This window comes from Toxotes jaculatrix, chromosome 15 (assembly GCF_017976425.1).
Source record: "Toxotes jaculatrix isolate fToxJac2 chromosome 15, fToxJac2.pri, whole genome shotgun sequence".
Classification (NCBI taxonomy): Eukaryota; Metazoa; Chordata; class Actinopteri; family Toxotidae; genus Toxotes; species Toxotes jaculatrix.
In genome coordinates this window covers 5,913,234-5,931,071 of record NC_054408.1, presented here as the reverse complement: position 1 = coordinate 5,931,071, position 17,838 = coordinate 5,913,234, and the positions used below count along the sequence as shown (strand labels likewise).

Here is a 17,838-nt window from a genome sequence, read left to right as displayed (position 1 = left end):
AGCCAATACACTCAATTAGTTGTAAATGAAGTCTTTCAGCACTGCGGCGTGTTAATTCATAATCCTAAATTCACCCTGAAATGAATCTTGTTTTGTTCCCTCTATCACCAATGCCCCCCCTTCCTTGCCCACACACACAAGCACACAAGCGCGCGCGCACACACACACGCACACATGCACACACCCTGAGGTGGTGGGATCTGAAATGTAAATGAAGTTTCATCCCCCAGTTCACCAGATGGGAGAAGAGATGGTCTATTGTTCTCAGCCTGTAGTTATCTCTCCACGATAGAAAGCCTTCCAGCTGTGTGTGTGTGTGTGTGTGTGTGTGTGTGTGTGTGTGTGTGTGTCTTTTGGTTAGAGGTGTGTGTAATGTGTAGGAGCAGACTGTCTTCAGATGGGACTTGAAGATGTCTGTAAATGCTTGTATGAGAGTGTGTTTCTGTGTGGGGGGGTTCAACAGATAAAGTGGCCAATCTGACCTTCCGCCAAATCACACACCACCCAAAAAATTAACACTACGACTAATAATGAGAAGAATAAAAAGAGACACATTTTCCTTTATCAGGCTACTTTGAAACTGAGTTTCATCAATCAACTGAAGATATCAGATTGTAAGCAAATCACATTTAAATCCTAATGAAAATTCATCCATCAGTAATTATCTACTGAATAACATCCTAATAAGGTGAGAACGTCTTTTTAATATGTCATAAGAAAACAAAAAACAAACATTTAAAATGCAGTTTATATGGTCTATATGGTAACGAAACAGGAATTCCAATTTGACAGCTTATCACAAACAAAAACACCGCACAGCAACTTATTATACTCAGAGACAAAATTTAACAACAAACCATGAGGTAAACAGGAGATCACCTTTGCTATAAAATAACCTGAAGAGGTAAAACCTCCAGCAACATCGGCTGTACAAAAACAGCTTGACCTTGGCCACAAGCTGAAATGCGTTGGTCTGACAATAAAGTTTTAAAGCTTTATACTTCAATTCAAATACAATCATTGCTGGAGTTTTTTCCTCCAGACTTTTTCCCTTCTCCATAGTTGTGCCAGAATTCCCTTGTCTGCTGTTGTGAAGTAATCTACCAGGAATGTGCGCTTGCACATATTTGATTGGCCAACACAGTGTGTTTCTGGATATTGATTCAAGATATTGATAGGAAACACTTTAAAACACCAGCCTTTCTCCACTGCGCACACAGTGTTGAAAAAACTGGCCAAACATAATTGCAGACCCCTAGTGTGTCCCACTCAGTGCCGAGTGCATGTGAGTGTGTGTGTGTGAACTGGGGGGTGGTAACTATAATTGGGGTCTTAATGACTCTTAATGGGGAGTAATACAGCAGCTTACAGTCAGTTAGCCAGATGTCCCAGCAGCCCCTCCACTCCCATCACAGCACACACCAATCTTCGTAAGGAGACAAACACAAACACACACCAGTCCAGAGAAAAATGGAACTAATGTGAAAACTGAAGCATCTCCCAGTGTGGTGGAAACATATTAGGATGGAATAGAGAACCATGTGTTCGCAAGTACATCAGTTACTATGGGCATTTTTATCAGTTATTTTTACATCAGTTATTTGGACATTCAAAACACACAATTAGATTTCCCATCTCTGTAAAGGTCATCTTCTCTGCATTTTGTTCTGTAATAACTGTAAACTGTAATACTATGGTGAAATAAAAATGGTGGACACACAAAAAAACTCTGAGAAATGGTTTTCATTAATAAGTATAACCTGGTTCCAGACTTCTGAGTTGCCACCCGCATCTTAGGTTTTCAGTAACTTATATATTCTGCTGTTGTCCCGACTGGAAAAACAACCAAACCAATCAAAACACTGTTGGAGGGATTGACAATGTGGTTGTCATCTTCTTGTGCCAGAGCCAGAAAAACAGTGGTGAGTATGTTTAAAACTGACACAGCTGTACAACACCTCTTGAACTGACATTTCTTTGACTAAGGGAAACGTTAATTCTTTTTAGCAGCTGTTGCTGCAGCCGAAATGGCTGAAAGGATGATGGTGAGACAATTGCGTCACTTGTTTTAGATTTGTTAGTAAAATCAAGAACAGAAAAAGAAAACAGAAGAACATGACACAATGTCAGACAAATAATAAAGCAAAATGATTACCCAGAGTAACAGAGGAGTTTCTGGAATTTTTTTTTTTTTAAGTTATGTGATCTCGTTACACTTTTCTGAAAATATCCTAATGCACTAGTGAAGGAAAGTCAAACTCATTTTTTGAAATTTTAAAGTAAATTTTAAAGTAAAGTAAATTTTAAAGTCATTTTCAGTAATTCAAGTGGGCAAAATTTCTCCATCACATGCCAACAGAACTGTTAACCATGAGACTGGGTTTCTGACTTTAATCATCGAGCCAGAAAAAAAAAACCCAACCAGCAGAAAGTACACCTTCACAGGTGCAGAGCAGCTCTGAGAGCAAGGTGATGCAATGACAAGTAAAAGATGATGTGGAACATCCAACTGTGAATGATGCCCTCTTCCCCTGTATTTCCCCCTGGATCCTGCGTCTCTTTGAACGGAGTAATCTTTCATCCACAGACACAGTATGTCTGCTGGGCGACGCAGTTGTTGTTGGTCTAAATGAATTCCAGATCACGAGCTGTGCTCTCCGGGATTTGCATATTCAAATTCTCCAGTCAAATCTCGTGCAGTTGGTTGCCGATTTCCACAACAGGGATTTGGGTTTTGTTTCTGTCTCACCAGTGTGCATTTTTGGAGACGGGCCTTCGTCTGCCAGCCCCTCTCTAGTTTCTAGAGAATATCACACATAAAACTCCAACAGAACTGTCAGTGGTCGTGTTGCATTGTGCCCACAAGTAGGCATGAGATTTTCACAAAAAAGAAGAATGTGTGGAATAAAAAAAAAAATCAGTGAGGTATATTTTTTTAAACATTGGCCTGCTTTCAAAGTCTAATGGGTTGTTACAGAGGCTCAGCTGCAGTAATGATGGCTTTGTATTGACCCATTATAATGAAGAAAGAAATCTTGACCCACATGGCCACAAGGTTTGAGTGATGACTGAGAAGTATGAAGAGTGAGTCAGATGAGGTTTCTCTGTGTTCAGGAAGACCTTGTTATTAAGTTACTGCTCCTTCACACTGAGTGGAACCAACTGAGGTGGTTCACATGGCAAGTGAGGCCGCCCCCATTGCCCTGTTGGAGGAAAAGGACGGATTTGGTGGTAAGGTGGGGTGGAGAGACTTTAGAACAAACTGGAGAGACTTCATCTACCGGCATGAGTCAGATCCCCTAGGAGGAACTTGAGGAACTGGCTGGTGATCCATGTTTGGGCAGCTTTCCAGTATGTACCATATTGTCACTGTGACCATGACAAGGATGGATGGATGGTCAGCAAGAGTCCAGCTGATACTGAATTTGACCAAGGCCAATATCAATACTTGAGACTTATAATCATGTTTTTCTTCTTCTTGTTTTAAATAAATATGTAATAAACAAACATTTTGTGTAAAAGATACTGTATGTCTGAGCAGGCTTATTTTACATTTTATTTATTTTATTTCTTTTTAAATAAAGGTCTACAATTGCAACAGATGACTTCTAGTTATGCAAAGAACCAAAAGTCATCCATGCTGAATCTTCAGGGGTAGTGTCTGCATGTGTGAATCCTCCTACTCACTCCACAGAGTCCTCCTCACTCAGGACTGAATACAGGACCAATATTTTCAACATACAATAGAAAACCACTTGGCAGCTTATGCTCTAGGCCTGTAGGAGAAATGCTACACTCTCAACCTGCAAGTGTGTGTGTGTGATATGGGGTATGAGTGGGGGCCGCAGGTGCCAGACAGGCGGCCGTTTCACACCCGTCTTCTGTAATTGGCCAGAGCACCCCATCTTCCTTCAATAGGACCCCCTCACCCCTCCACCCCCAACACAAAACACACACACACACACACACTGTTGGTGGAATGAAGCAAGGCCAGCTCGGGCCTGACGCCACAGCAACCATGACGCCAGCCAATTATAGCACGGCAAGGCAAGGATGCGTGATAAAGTCACCTAGCAACTGAGAGAAATAGTGAAGGGGGGGGGGGGGGGGGTGAGTGAGGGGTGGTGGTTGAGAGAGAGAGAGTGAAAGAGAGAGAAAGAGAGAGAGAGAGAGAGAGAGAGATTAACAGGCATGGACAATCCACCAGCCACCAACCAATTATGGAAGAGTGTGATGCAGTTGCTTGGCAACACAAACTGAACGAGTGTGTGAGAGAGAGAGAGAGAGAAAGAGAGAGAGAGAGAGCAGGTTGGAGGTTGGATTCAGTGGGTGTAGAGGAGTATAGAGGTATTTGTGCGTGTGGAGGTCTGGGGTTGCAGCAGGGTTTTTTCCTGAATCCTCATGAAGCTGTGGCGATGCCCGTTGAAGGTGGAAGCAGGATGGGGACGGGTTGAGGTCTTGGAAAGACAGACTCAAGCTGGAGTGACCATGCCAGTGGTCTACATAACACATAATTATATGTAACATCATGGTTAACAATTTTGCCAAATCATGTGTGAAATATTGTATAAATTTGAATGTTGAATGTTTTTTCATAAGCATCCACTGGTTTCCAAAATTAATTAGCCCATTCGTGGAACTTCCTTCATTTACATAAACCACTGCAGTGAACATGAAATCTGCATTTACTTTTGTCAGAATCACATTATCATCGTGAGGTTATGCAGTGCAGACTAATCTGCATTTTCATGCAATAACGAGTAACATTTACAAAAATTAATGCAGACTTGTTAATGATAGATTATAAAATTGAAGATAGTTTCAGCAGCCTGCTAAGTGAATTTCATACCATATAGAAATGAACAGAAACCAATCGCTGCCTGGAGCAACAGTAACTAGAAGGTGTAAATTTTTATTTGCAAACATTTAAAGTCAGAGGGTGAAGGGAACTATTTTGTTTGTGAGAAGATTTTTTTTTTGCTCTTCTTTGTAGATTTATTTAGATAAAGGTCTGCTTGTAATGCTTGTAACATAGCTTCTTTATTACTTTAAATGTGAAATTCAGTTGTTCTGTCATTTTGTACTGGAACCTATTAAAAAAGGTCTGTTGCAGTAAAAATACTGGGACCACTAACCCTGCATTGTGTTTTGTACCACAGCTCTGCTACACATTTGCTCTTGAGGTGTTTTGTTGCTAAGGTTTTTCTTTAACAACATTTTCCTTAACGGAGTTGTTGGAAGATTAATTTCTTAACCTTTTTATGGAGCAGTTTCCTCCCTGCGTCTCTTTTTACTTAGCTAATCTAAATATGTCTCTTTTTGATTTCTGAAATGGAAGCACATCATCCTATGTGTTCCTATGAGATACAATGCAATGTGTGCACAGAAACATACTGTATCAGGTTTGTCTGCAGTTGTAGAAAAAGTTGTCAGCTGAGACATTGCCCCCCCCCAAAAAAAGAATCACTAAGTGCTGCTAATACTTTTGAAATACAACACTTTTGCACTCCGTCCAAAAACGCTTATCTGTTCTGTTATCTGGAGCCAAGTATGTAGTTAAGTATATTCTTTTGGACTGCTGCTTGAATACCAAGGAGGATACAGTTATTAGCCATCTTGTGTTTTCAAAGATCCAACCAGATTCTCAGACAGTGAAAAAGATAACACCCAGAGAACCGGAAAACTGGCTCTGACTCAGAACAGCTCTGTCTGGGGACTTTAGGGATTTACTGAATTAATTTATACATCTATTAATGTTACAAATCATCCCTAATTGAACATTTTAATTTAAGAAAATAAACCTGACTTCACATCAGAGCTGCAGCTCAGAGAAATTGTTCTGGATATGAACAGAAGAATACGATTACCAACATAATGTGGAATAGTAGCACACATACGGTATACTCCTGACAGGCCTCGCTATAATGATGATTCTAATGGCCTCTGGTGTGCACTATGTGACAGTAAGTGCATTGATGCTGCGCAGGCTTTCTGCAGCTGCTCCTCCCTGTGTCTCGGCTACGTTAATCCCTCTCTACATGTATGTTCAATGATTTATGGTCATAATAAACCAAAAAGAGGATTAAGCTAATTAAACCACAGAACTGCGCTTGTAATGAACACATCGGGAGGGAATTCACCGCCCCCACATTTATACCACACACACACACACACACACTCTCACACAGTGTAGAAGCTGCAGTGTCTACAGGGTGTCTTTTCTCAGTGAATAATTCTGCTTTTAAATGCTCATCGCTGGTTACCATGACTCGACTGCAGAATCATCATAAGATTAAAAGATACTGCAGCTAGCAGTCAAGCTACCAGAAAGCTAGCTGCTCTCTTCCAGATTAGCTACAATAAAGCTACAGCTGTGGGGGTCCCCCGGCTATGGCAGGTGCTGCCCTGGAATGTAATGCTATACTTAAAGCCATGCAATGGTCGCTGGGATCATACAAGCCTGTAACACGCTGGATTAATGATGCCAAAGTTGCCAGTATTAATACAGTGGAGGTCCGCAGGCTATGTACAGTAATCCCAGTGAACACCAAGGAAACTTCTAACAGTGGAAGATGACAACTGGAGGCCATGAACCACTTCAGATACAGTAAATGATGCTGTGGTTAAAGCTACAGTTGAATAATGCTAGCTTCAGGTGGTACAAGTCTGCACAGGCCTCATGCTGCAGATAAGTGATGGATTCAGCCTCAGTTACTCATGGCTCAAAGATATCCAATCCAGAAAGCATTTTGACCTGAAAACTGATGAATGGATTTCTAAGAAAGTACAAACCTGTGGTACGCTGGTTCCTGTCCCTTTCAAAGTAGTGACGTAACTGTACGAAACAATTTCCAATGTGAGTAATTGTTTACATTTTCAGACAATTCATGACGAGCCTATTCTAAGGTTTGGTCTTTGGTTACCAACTAAAAACACAAAATGACTCTTAAAAGTCGTGTTCAGAGAGAAAGCAATCTGAAAAAACACAGAAGCCTTGATTAATTTAAATCAGGGTCACCTGGCTCAACATTCTGTCAACCTGCTGAAAAAGTCAGAGCACATTTTTCCCCTTTCCAGAATATAAACAAGAAAACTATGAATAGTTTGACCCAATACTTTACACATAACAAAGATGTTTGATTGAAAGACTTTGTTTTCATGTGCAAGGAATGATAACTCATTCAGAATGAGACTGTTCTTGTTATGATGGATAAAACGTTTCAGGTTGAGCTCAGGTTACTTTATGCCGTTTAAACTAAAGCAAATTGTGCGTTCATCATAATCTCCATCAAGTCCAGTCCATCTCTCTCAGTGTCTCCCTCATCAGCACAAAGCCCATCTCCACATGCTAGCACTGCAGAAAGCTCACGGCTATCAGCCACAGGACACATTATCCTGGTGTGTGTTCTGTCTGAGGGTCACTGACAGGGCAGATGTAGTTAGCAGCTAAAGCTGCATGTCAGACCCAGTTGGACACAGCTGAATTCGCAAAGTCATTTGCTACCAGTCTATCAATCAACAGGCAATTATTGAGGCAGGGCCTTTTGGCGCTGAGCTGCTATCAAGACTAATGAGGAAATTAATAAATCTAGAGGATCATTTGAAAAGCAGAAGAAGAAGAAGACATCCTAATCTCTTAAAAAAAAAAAAAAAAAAACCTCAGAAATATCAGATTCCATATTCAAACTCTATATTCTATATCATATATGCTGGAGATTGAAGTACTTGTGCTGGAGGTAATAGCAGAGAATGTAATGAAGGCCTTACCTGTGTGGGTCCTCTGATGTGCCTTCAGATGGGAGCTCTTGGTGTAAACCTTCCTGCAGCCGTTAAACTGGCACCGGTGGACTCTCTTCTTGTTCTCTGGTACATCTCCGCCCAGACTTCCTCCTCCTCCCTGCTCGCTGTCACTGAGGGTCCCTCCTCGGCTCGGTGGGGACGGTAACGCTCGTGCTGCCACCAGCTTAGCGGCCCCTAACCCTACCTTCTTCGCCACAAATTTGAGTGTTAAGGTACCGTCTGCTGTCGCAGTGAGCGTTTGTGTGGGTTTGATGAGGTGGCGGCCGAGCTCCGGTGATGACGGCGGTGTTAGGGATGTCACAGCAGCGCTAAGCTGCGCAGCGCTGACCCCTCCGAGGACTTGCTCCTTGGTTGTGAAGGTTTCAGTCCCTGCTTCCGCTTGGGTCTTGCTGGGGTTGGGCACCTGAAGGATCTTCGCCTGGACCTTGGGGAGAGTTACAAGTAGTGGAGGCGGGCTGGGCTGGTCAGGGAGGCTGGGGAGGAGGGGGTCCATCAGGTCCTCATCACTGTCCCCGCTCTGCATGAATGCTGGTGTTAAGAGACAGTCCAGCTCCTCATCAAAGAGCTCTGAGAGTCGCTTGGGCTCCGTCTGTAGATACCGCTCCAGCTCTAGACATGTCTGCAAGACAGGGACACAAATAGACCCAGACATGAATACAATGAGATAAATACATCTGTCCGTTCAGTATTTCTTACAGCGCCATGCCACACACACATTCAGATGCAGGATGTCGTGTCAGTACAAAGTTTAACTGGCTTTTAGTGTCTTTGTTTAACACAACTCACTCATGGCGTATATGTTTGTTCAGGCAGGACACTGAAGTCACGCTTGTATCAGCTGATCGGCCACCAGCGTTTCATTCACGCATCAGTAAACATGGCTTATTAATAGGCTATCTGACCACCAGCTGACTAGTAACATCCAATCACATTCATACAGGTGTATAGCTCTTTCTAATCTGAAATGTCTCATTATTACTCTGCTGATCCCTTCATGCCAACAAAATTTGTTTCTGCAGAAACTGAAACTTCCCTCAAAGTCCTTTGTGTTGGATCCAACTGTATATCCATTTGGAATAATTTGTGTAACAAAGGTGTTAGTTTAAATCCTGCCTATCAAACAAGTCTTCATACCTAAGGACAAAAGGGGCTGTTTGTCAATACCTTTCAAAACAACCAGAAATGACTCCTATGAGCGTTTTGTGATCTGCCACCTCTGTGGTTAAGGTCTCGTTAAGTTTAAGCAAATGTTTGGGAAAGACCTTAGTCGTGAAAGAGGGCGGCTTTCGTAAAATGTTGGTTTAACTATTTGAACAAACGACCAATGTGGTTGTTTTTTCAAGCGAGGAGAGTCTCGCCTCTTACCGTTTTTTCTGACATTGGTATATTTGGTGATTTTTCTCAGACTGAGGACTTTTGAGAGACCCTGTTTATTAGTCCATTTAAAATCAAACACCCACTGTAGGCTTTATATTTCTCTGCAGCTGCTGACCATGTCACCTGGCACACGGCAGTCCTGAGAGAGGAGGGATTTAGTCTGTGATTGATTGCTGTTGCCTGGCTGAGCTCTCCGGAGCCCTGAACTGTGGAAGCCTTGCCTGTTTCCCTCTGCTCACCCAAACCAACCAGCCATGGAAGTTACAGCGCAAGAAAGAGGAAGGAAGGAGAGCGAGATGATGGCGGGAAAGTCAAACAAAGAAACAAAGGAGAAGGAAGGGAGATAAGGGGAAAGAAACAGGGAAAAATAAACAAGTATTTCAACCTTTATCCAGAGATAGGCACTTTTTTTTGACTACTACACAGTTCCAGACTTTGGCAGCTGTACAGCATCAGAGCAGTTGTTGGTCTGCTGGCCTTCAGTGCCTTGGTCAAAGGCACCTGCCACATTACCTCAAGGGATTTGAGCCAGAAACCTTCCGGTCACTAACCCACTTTTTTAACCTCAAAGCTACTCCCGTCCTTTCTAAACTTTTTTTTGTTTTCTGTAATTCCTGCCCCCTCACAGTTAAACTACCAACTGCACTTCTGAGGTCTACATGGGATTGTTTCGTAGCTCCTGCTCCCAACTTTGATCTCTCCCACCTGCAACACTGGTTTTTATCAAAATTCTGTCTGCTCCATCCCACAGGGAAAATAAGACACATGCAGCCGCTTTTGAAAGATCATAATCTAAAGAGATAAAAGTCAAGTTTTCACAGCTGTTTAATATAAAATGTAAATTAAAAACAAGCCTTATTAAATGCCATCAAAAGGTTGGAAAGAGTCCATCTGATTGCATACATGGGTTTACATCGCAAACAAATGCAAACCAGATGTTTCAGAGCAGTGGTCTTAGTTATTATTTACAGAATGAAACTGTTAAAACATGAAAACAATGCGTTGGTTCATTGTGATCACGTTCATCATTAAAACCAGAAACAACATTTTTTATTTTTTATTTTATAAAGTTTCACCTTTCAGTGACAGTGCTGACCAGTGGTCTCACCAACAGCAGAGCAGGGTTGGGTTTCATGAAAAGAAAATCTTCTCCTTTTTCCCTGGAAAAATACCTGCTGTTTTTTTTTTTTTTTTTTTTTTAATTTTTTATTTAATTTCTTTAATTTAATGACTAAATGCTATGAATTTTCCTTCTCTCTCACCCCAGAAAACTAGACAAATGTATTCAAATTGATTATATTAAAACAATATGCTTAAAAACAGAACAGCAGGCGAATCTGTATTTCCCCCTATGTTAGAGAGAACATACTTTTAAGAGTAATTGTCATTGATTTTATGCACTGAATTTATGATTATCTATATTGACTTGATTTTATGATTATCTATATTCTGTGTTTCATGTCAAATTTAGTTTATAACAAGAAATCGAATGAATCCCAGAAAAAAAAATCTCTGGAATGATCTTGAAATCAAGCAAAATCCTTAAACCCCAATCTAAAATAAACAAGTCCAGTGTTGTGTTTGGGTTTGCTTGTGTTTGTGCTTTTGTCCATAGACAGCAGGCCAGGCCACAGCTCTGTAACTGTCCACTCAGCACTTTCTTTAAGCTACCTGGCTCTGGCACTGTCCTCTAGCATAATGCCTTTACTGTATCTATTTGGAAAATGAACTTCCTCTGTTTGGCCAAAGGCCGTTGGCAGCTGAAGGTTCTCATCCTGATCCCTTGGCTCTTTCCACCTCTGTCATCGGAGGAAAATTACAGCCAATACACAAAAGTTTTTTCTTAGCTGCAGCTGGTTGACTCGGTCTATTCAGACAGGCCAGCACCGGAGCTTTACTCTGCTCAGTCTCAGTGACGAGACACATGAATCCAACACATTTAGTCTGAATCTCTGTTGAGGGGTGATAAGCTGAACCCCCCCTTTCTTCTTCCCTTTAAAAGAATGCTCTTTTCCTAAGGATGCTCATTTGCATATGAATATAAATCAAAGATATTTCTCCAGGGGATTACAATGCTTCATAAAGAAACTTGAAAACGATAAGCAAGTATGTAAAGTAACAAAGACGACCCAATAAAAGTGACTTTTGTAAAGCTGATACTAGTGCTGTGATTAGCCTTCAAGATTTTTTTGTTTAGCATTTGTATTCCCTTCAGTAATTTCTGTTCTGTAATACAATATCTAGTTAGGTACGCTAAAGAAGGATATTATATCTATTTAAATTAGATCAGTCACTGCTAATGCATCTGGAAACCAATACTGGAGATTATAAAGCAGTGCTCAGGTTATCTGGGAGGGTACTTCAACAGCCAAGTGCTTTATTTCAAAGACAACAGAGCTGCATGGTTTGGATAGTAGCATGAGGAGTACATCATTCATTGTTTTAGTCATAGTAATGCGCAGCTCCATCTGCTGGGAATTATCTACAAAGAACTATTTAAATTAAATTACGATTTAAAACAGAAAAAGCAGAAAGTATAATTGTTTTTGAACTTACTTAGTTTTTGAGAAATCTTTGAATGTTAGTTCTGTGTTGCATTATGTGACGTTATTATTAGTCAGTGTTACAGTGTTAGTCAGTCCTAGTGGATCATGACTTTTCTGTTGCCCCTCTTCTCATGGTTTGGCTACAATTCCAATCAATTATTATAATTACATGAGTATGATATAATATGAATGGCTTTTCAGGTCAGTTATTTGTATCTGGGGCTTGGAACAGTCAGAGAGGCATCGCACACACAACTAGTCAGACAGACTATTAAACAAATGTGACAATCCTTAAACAAATAACAATACTAAAGTTAATACAGCAGAAGTAATCCAATTATCCGTCTCATTGTAAAAGGACAGTGTTTAATGTTGAACAAAGACGTAAGTCCCTAGGACCTAATGGTCATTAAGTTAGGATAAAGATTTTAAAATTCCTCCCAATCAATGGTTTAGATGATATTATGGTCTCAGAAATTCTTGTTTCTGATTGGTCAGCAGGTATCTGCTGTTGCAAGGTGTAAAATGCAGCGTAACAATAGCAACAGCAATTGCACACAGAGACTCTCACCAGAGATTCTCACCCTTGGGAACAAAAATCTGTTTTCCTTAAAAGCTGCTGCCACAGTTTTCTACGGGGTTCCAGAAGGGACAAGAAGGACAATGTGTTTGATAGGAGCAAAAGGGACCTTTTCTGGTTTCCGGAGATTCGGCTTTTATCCTGAAGGATTGGGGATGTTGTTGCTCGCAGGACACAAACAAAATATATTTTTAGGTTTATAAGGTTTTCTAAGAAAACACAAAACAAGATAATTTTTTCTTCTATATGAAATATTTTTCTCCTTCTCCTTTCCAGCGTTTTGTAGAATAATATTTTGCTATTGCACTGTTTGTTATATATAATATACATCATCCTCAGACACAACCACAGCACCATGAAGACCGGTTCTCTTTGAGATAGATACACAGTCTCTGTTAGTGATATGTAATTTCTAATTTCTAATTAGAGACATACTGTACCATTGTTTTCACCTGGACTAGAAATCAAAAATAGAAAGTTCTGTGTGTCTCCTGGCGGGGGCTGGACTGATGCTGAGGATTGTGGGAAGTGGGCGTGGAGGACAGAGGGTAGAGAGAGCCCGAGGCTGTGGAAGAGTAGCGAGTGGCAATCAAACCCACGGCTGGCAGCAAACGCACCATCTCTGACATCATGTGACCTTCTCCTTCGCCTGTTTCTCCTACAGACCATGAATATCAGGTAACAATGACATGTAGGGTCTGCAGAGTGTGTGTGTGTGTGTGTGTGTGTGTGTGTGTGTGTGAGTGGCTGCTGGCTAACAGCTCAGACTGATAGCATGTGTAGGGCTCACCTCCTGTCCCCCAGCTCAGTCCCACACCATATGGAGAAAGGTCACATCGGATAACACACACACACAGAAACAAGCACGCACACAAGACAAATGCACGCACGCACGCACGCACACACACACACACACACACACACACACACACACACACACACACACACACACACACACACACACACACACACACAGTGGAGCGACCAGTAACACTCCTTTTCTTTTTTCTCCATAACAAATGTTTTGTGACCGACTGTTGGAGCATTTCAACACTTGGATGGACATGAAACCATTCTGGTTGAATCATCAGCACAAACAATGAGCTGAAGAAAATCTGCTTCGCTGACAAAAAGTCAAAGGTACAAGACTCCGAGCAAAACAATTTCAGGACAGAAATCAACTACAGTTGACTGCTGCCATAAGAAACATGCAGTCAGAAGGCCTCTGTCACTTAGAGCAAACCAATCTGTGCAAGAAATCAATCATCAATAGAGTCTATTACACCGAACATGTGAGGTGTCATATATAAATGCGGGGGGAAAGGGGATCTGCAGAGGCAGTTCATGTTCTTATTTCACAGAACATTTTCAAAATTGAATTGAGTATGTGTGTGTGTGTGTGTGTGTTCTCAGCCTGCTGAGGTCCATTAATAATGAATGCAGAGAGCAGAGAGCTCTGGATGGAAGAGCTAAGAGCTTTTGACAGACAAAGGATCATTGAGGACAAAGCTCCGCAAACAGATTGAAGTGGATTCGGCAGGAGATGCTCCGTCTGTGTTTACATGCTCAGAGTCAGGTGACTACTACCAACATTTCCATTAGGACAATGGTGAAATAAAGCCATTCACGAGATTCTGTAAAGTGACACTTCCTATAATAATCTGCTTCCCATGTAGTTACTGCCACATAAACAACTGACCGAACAACATTTGGCACATCAACAGTTTCCCTGCTGCAAGATTTTAAATTCTTCAAAGCCTGGAAAAATTTGGTCAAGAACTGATTCAGCCCTGTGGAATATGCCCTGACCAATCAGTGAATGTTTAGATAATGACCACATGGCCACTTTTATAAACTTTTTCAAGGATTAAAATAAGGCTTGGTAAAATGAAGCATGTCTCTGCAGCTTCTTGATTCTGAATGGTTCAGTTTTCATCTGTGGTAGACAGCTTAGGAAAAAACGTATATTTACAGAACTGTCATCATGTGTTTCCACAAAGAATCAGAAGCAATGTCCAATTCATGATATTTGTCTTATCCAGGCTCCAGACAGACAGTGCACAGCTGTGCCAGCGATAAACAAAATGTTTCACCGTAAAATAATTATCCACTCACCCTCACGACATTCAAAACACAGCATTCAAGTCTCACGAAAACTCCTTACATTCATATGCAAAGGTCTATAAGCAGAGAAAACTCTGACAAAAGGGATTATAACAATATTAGCTCACCTGCTGTGGTGTCAAGCACTTTGCACTTTGCAAACAATTCTTTGCTCATGATTTTTTGTTTTGGCTTCTGTGTGAGCTTCCTGTTGTGCTCTGAACATTAAGACATCTGTATAACATCAGTCAGACAGATGAAGCAGCAGCAGCTCAGACAGTCAGGGATACGCGGTGGGAAAGATGTGATGTAAATGTGAATGTCAGGTGCACAATCCAAAGAGGATGACAGCTTTTATGTCAAAGAATGGGATTTTTGCCCATGAAACTGCTTGAGGAGCTGAATAGTGACACTGTATATCCACACTTCACAGACACAGATTGGGCTGAAAAGAAAATAAAAAAAAATAAAATAAAACTAGAGGGAAAACTAGTGCCCGTGCCTGATGTATTCAGCAGTACCCCCTGGATCTTGTTTTTGTTTTATGCTCATCAATTTTAAACGCTGACATCCAAGCTGACATCAACAGACACAGCTTCACAATCAGAAACGAGAACCGAGACAACTCGTCAGGTCTTAAACAAATCCTCAGTTATATAAACCAATCCTTCTGCAGTGAAATCAAAAGCGGGTAGAGCCAATGTGTCCATTACAACTGTCCACTGCATTATAAAACAGCATGCATGCACACATACAGTGTGGGTAATGAGGTCACGATTTTAATGTTCACTTATGTTTTCCCTTCCAAATAAGTTTAACCACACTAACTTGTTTAAAACCTCTAAAAAGTCCGATGAGTGTGTCTAGTCTCATTGACTAATTTTCTTCAAACATCTTTGACACGCAAGGCACATATGCCACAAACAGAAAATGGTAAAAAGGTCACAAAGCACTTCATTGCAGGTTTCTTCATCTTAAATTTAGCTGTGCATCAGTTGCTTTCATGTAAACCTCCTCACCGCGACAGAAATCTGATGCTTCAGTATGAGGAATAGGTTTCCCTCTCACACTACTGTAGAAAGCCTCCTTGTGAGGATCTCATCTCCTCGAGTCTAATCCCTTTAGTTTGTTCCTGTCTCTCTTTATCTGTGCGTGCATTAGAATGTGTTTATTTTCATTCCACATTATACAGCTTTTGGCTTCAAATTATGTTTTTCTCTTCGCTTTCTCGTACAAATAGGTTCTAATTAAAGTGCTTTGGCTTCCATAAACTGCTCTTTGAAGCTCTACCTCTTGATGGATCTCGCACTCTCCACACAGCGAGCTCTGATGGCTAATTAGCCACTCAAAAGAAAAGGCAAAAAGAGGCTCTTTATTCAGCTAATTTGCTGATGCGGATGTGTGTGTTTGTAAGAGTGAGAAGAGCATAATGACTTTTAACTGATGTGTGTGAATGTATAATGCCTAACGCTCGGGGGTGTGTACAATATCAACCGGGGGGTGGGCACTGGCAGCGAGCCGCTTCCTTTATGTCTGAGCAAGCATCAGTGCTGCAGAGTGAGTGTGTGCTTTGTTAGGGACTGAAGTGCAGTTTGTGCGAAGCTGCTTATGAAGATGCTGGAGCTGTTCGAGTTACTGCAGCAGCATCTATATGGAGTCACTTTGACTTACAACTACACTTCCTGCAATCTGATTTAAAAATGGCTCAAAACTGGATGCATTAACATTTGTCCATTCAATACATTAAGTTATACTAAAATGATCTGTTTATCTATGTGATGTTAAACTCACCGAATTGTTTCCACCTCATGTTTAAATTCTGAATTTTCTAAATTATACTCATTAAAAAAACAAGAGAAATGTTTTCACACAATCTCATGATTAATTATGGTAATAAGAACATATAATTGAGAATCTTAAAAGTGAAGTGGTGACATTTCTCTTGACTTCTACTTTCATGGGGCAAAGAAGCGAATGTGTGAATCTGTGAAGGCTTGTGGCAGCACTGTACAGTTCGGTGAGTGCAAACCTTAAAAATGTGTAAATTGGTTGATGAATCCAACACCCTTTGGAAAAGGAGAACAGCTTCTAAACTAGGAGTTCCTACACTTGAGGTGAGTGTAAAAACACAACACACTCTGTTTCCACAAAGCTGGAACCACACTGTTGCTCAAAATATCACTGTTTGCTGCAACATTCAGATTCCACCTCAATTTAACTAAACGGACCAGTCCATGAAAATATACCTACAAAAGTATACAAATGTGTGTGAACAGGGGTGTCTACATACTTTTGGCCTTACATTGCAGTAACATACTATCTTCTCATGCAGCCTGACCCTCGTCTCATTTATGGACAGCTGGCATTTTGGAGACACCAGTTTCCTCGTGGTCCCAGGGCAAGCTGCAGTAATGAGCCAAAGTCATTTCGCTGGACGGCGACCACCTCCGCCTTCCTCTGCTTCCAATACTGTTACTGCCCCTAAAACCTCCCTGAACAGCACTGACACTGCTGTACTGATATTATCACTGATACTTGCTTCACTGCATCCACTGGTGTTTCTAAAAGAAGCCACAGAGATACAATAATCTGAAATTTTATATCCCAGCCAATTATGGAAGTCTTAAAGAATCTCAAATTGTTTGAATTTGAAGAATCGAGCATGTAATTATCCTAAAAAAACATCAGAAAGACTTTTTTCCTTCTGTTTTCTTTTTTGTGCAATTACTAACATGACCTCCTGTTTGGCGTGTACAGTAAAAAAACAGCTTTACAGATAAACTCATATCTTCAGCGATCAGCTGCCTTCTGTGGTTGAAGGTGAGTGACTCAGTAAAAGCAGCTTCTGACCAGATCCTTTGCTCCAAGGAAACAGCGACACAGAGCTAATGGAAGTGGTGGACTGAGCTCATCATAACCAAACTGCAGACTAACAGTTCAGTCTCTTAACCATTCAGCTTTGATGCATCAGTGTTTTTGTCTGTAATAGGATTGTGCAGCAATTCAGACTGCACATCTATTCATGTGCAAAGAAAATCCCTTTAGCTGCACTGGTTTTGGAGAGAAACATGTAAATGATAAAACCTAAATAAGCTTAAGCAGAATTGGAGCATCTTGTCATTTCGTGACTTCAAATTGAACCCGTGAGGTTGTTTTTCTTTTTTTTTCTGACACAGGAAGTGGAGCAACTCAATGTATGTGACATTCAACTCTCCTCTGCGTGACAAGAAAAACCATCTTCACCTTTTTCATTTTTCGAAAGCAGTGAAGTATTTTGTTGTTTTTGCGCATTTCAGTGCCAGCAAAGAAACAAGGAAGGGTCACACAGATAAATAATAATAATATTACCTTAAATAATACAATCTCTTATTAGTAGCGCTAATGCTGCTCCTTGTTGAGGATCATCCTAAAGTCTCCTCACACACATTTCCT

General features: G+C 40.9%; 1 protein-coding gene across 1 annotated transcript in view; it reads right to left on the bottom strand.

Moving 5' to 3' along the window:
• Positions 1–17,838, bottom strand: part of klf7b (Kruppel-like factor 7b) — a 61,390-nt gene that overhangs the window by 14,506 nt on the left and 29,046 nt on the right. Inside the window, exon 2 of the mRNA XM_041057569.1 lies at positions 7,768–8,419. Within this exon, the coding sequence (XP_040913503.1) occupies positions 7,768–8,419 (652 nt within the window). The remainder of the gene's footprint in view (positions 1–7,767; positions 8,420–17,838) is intronic.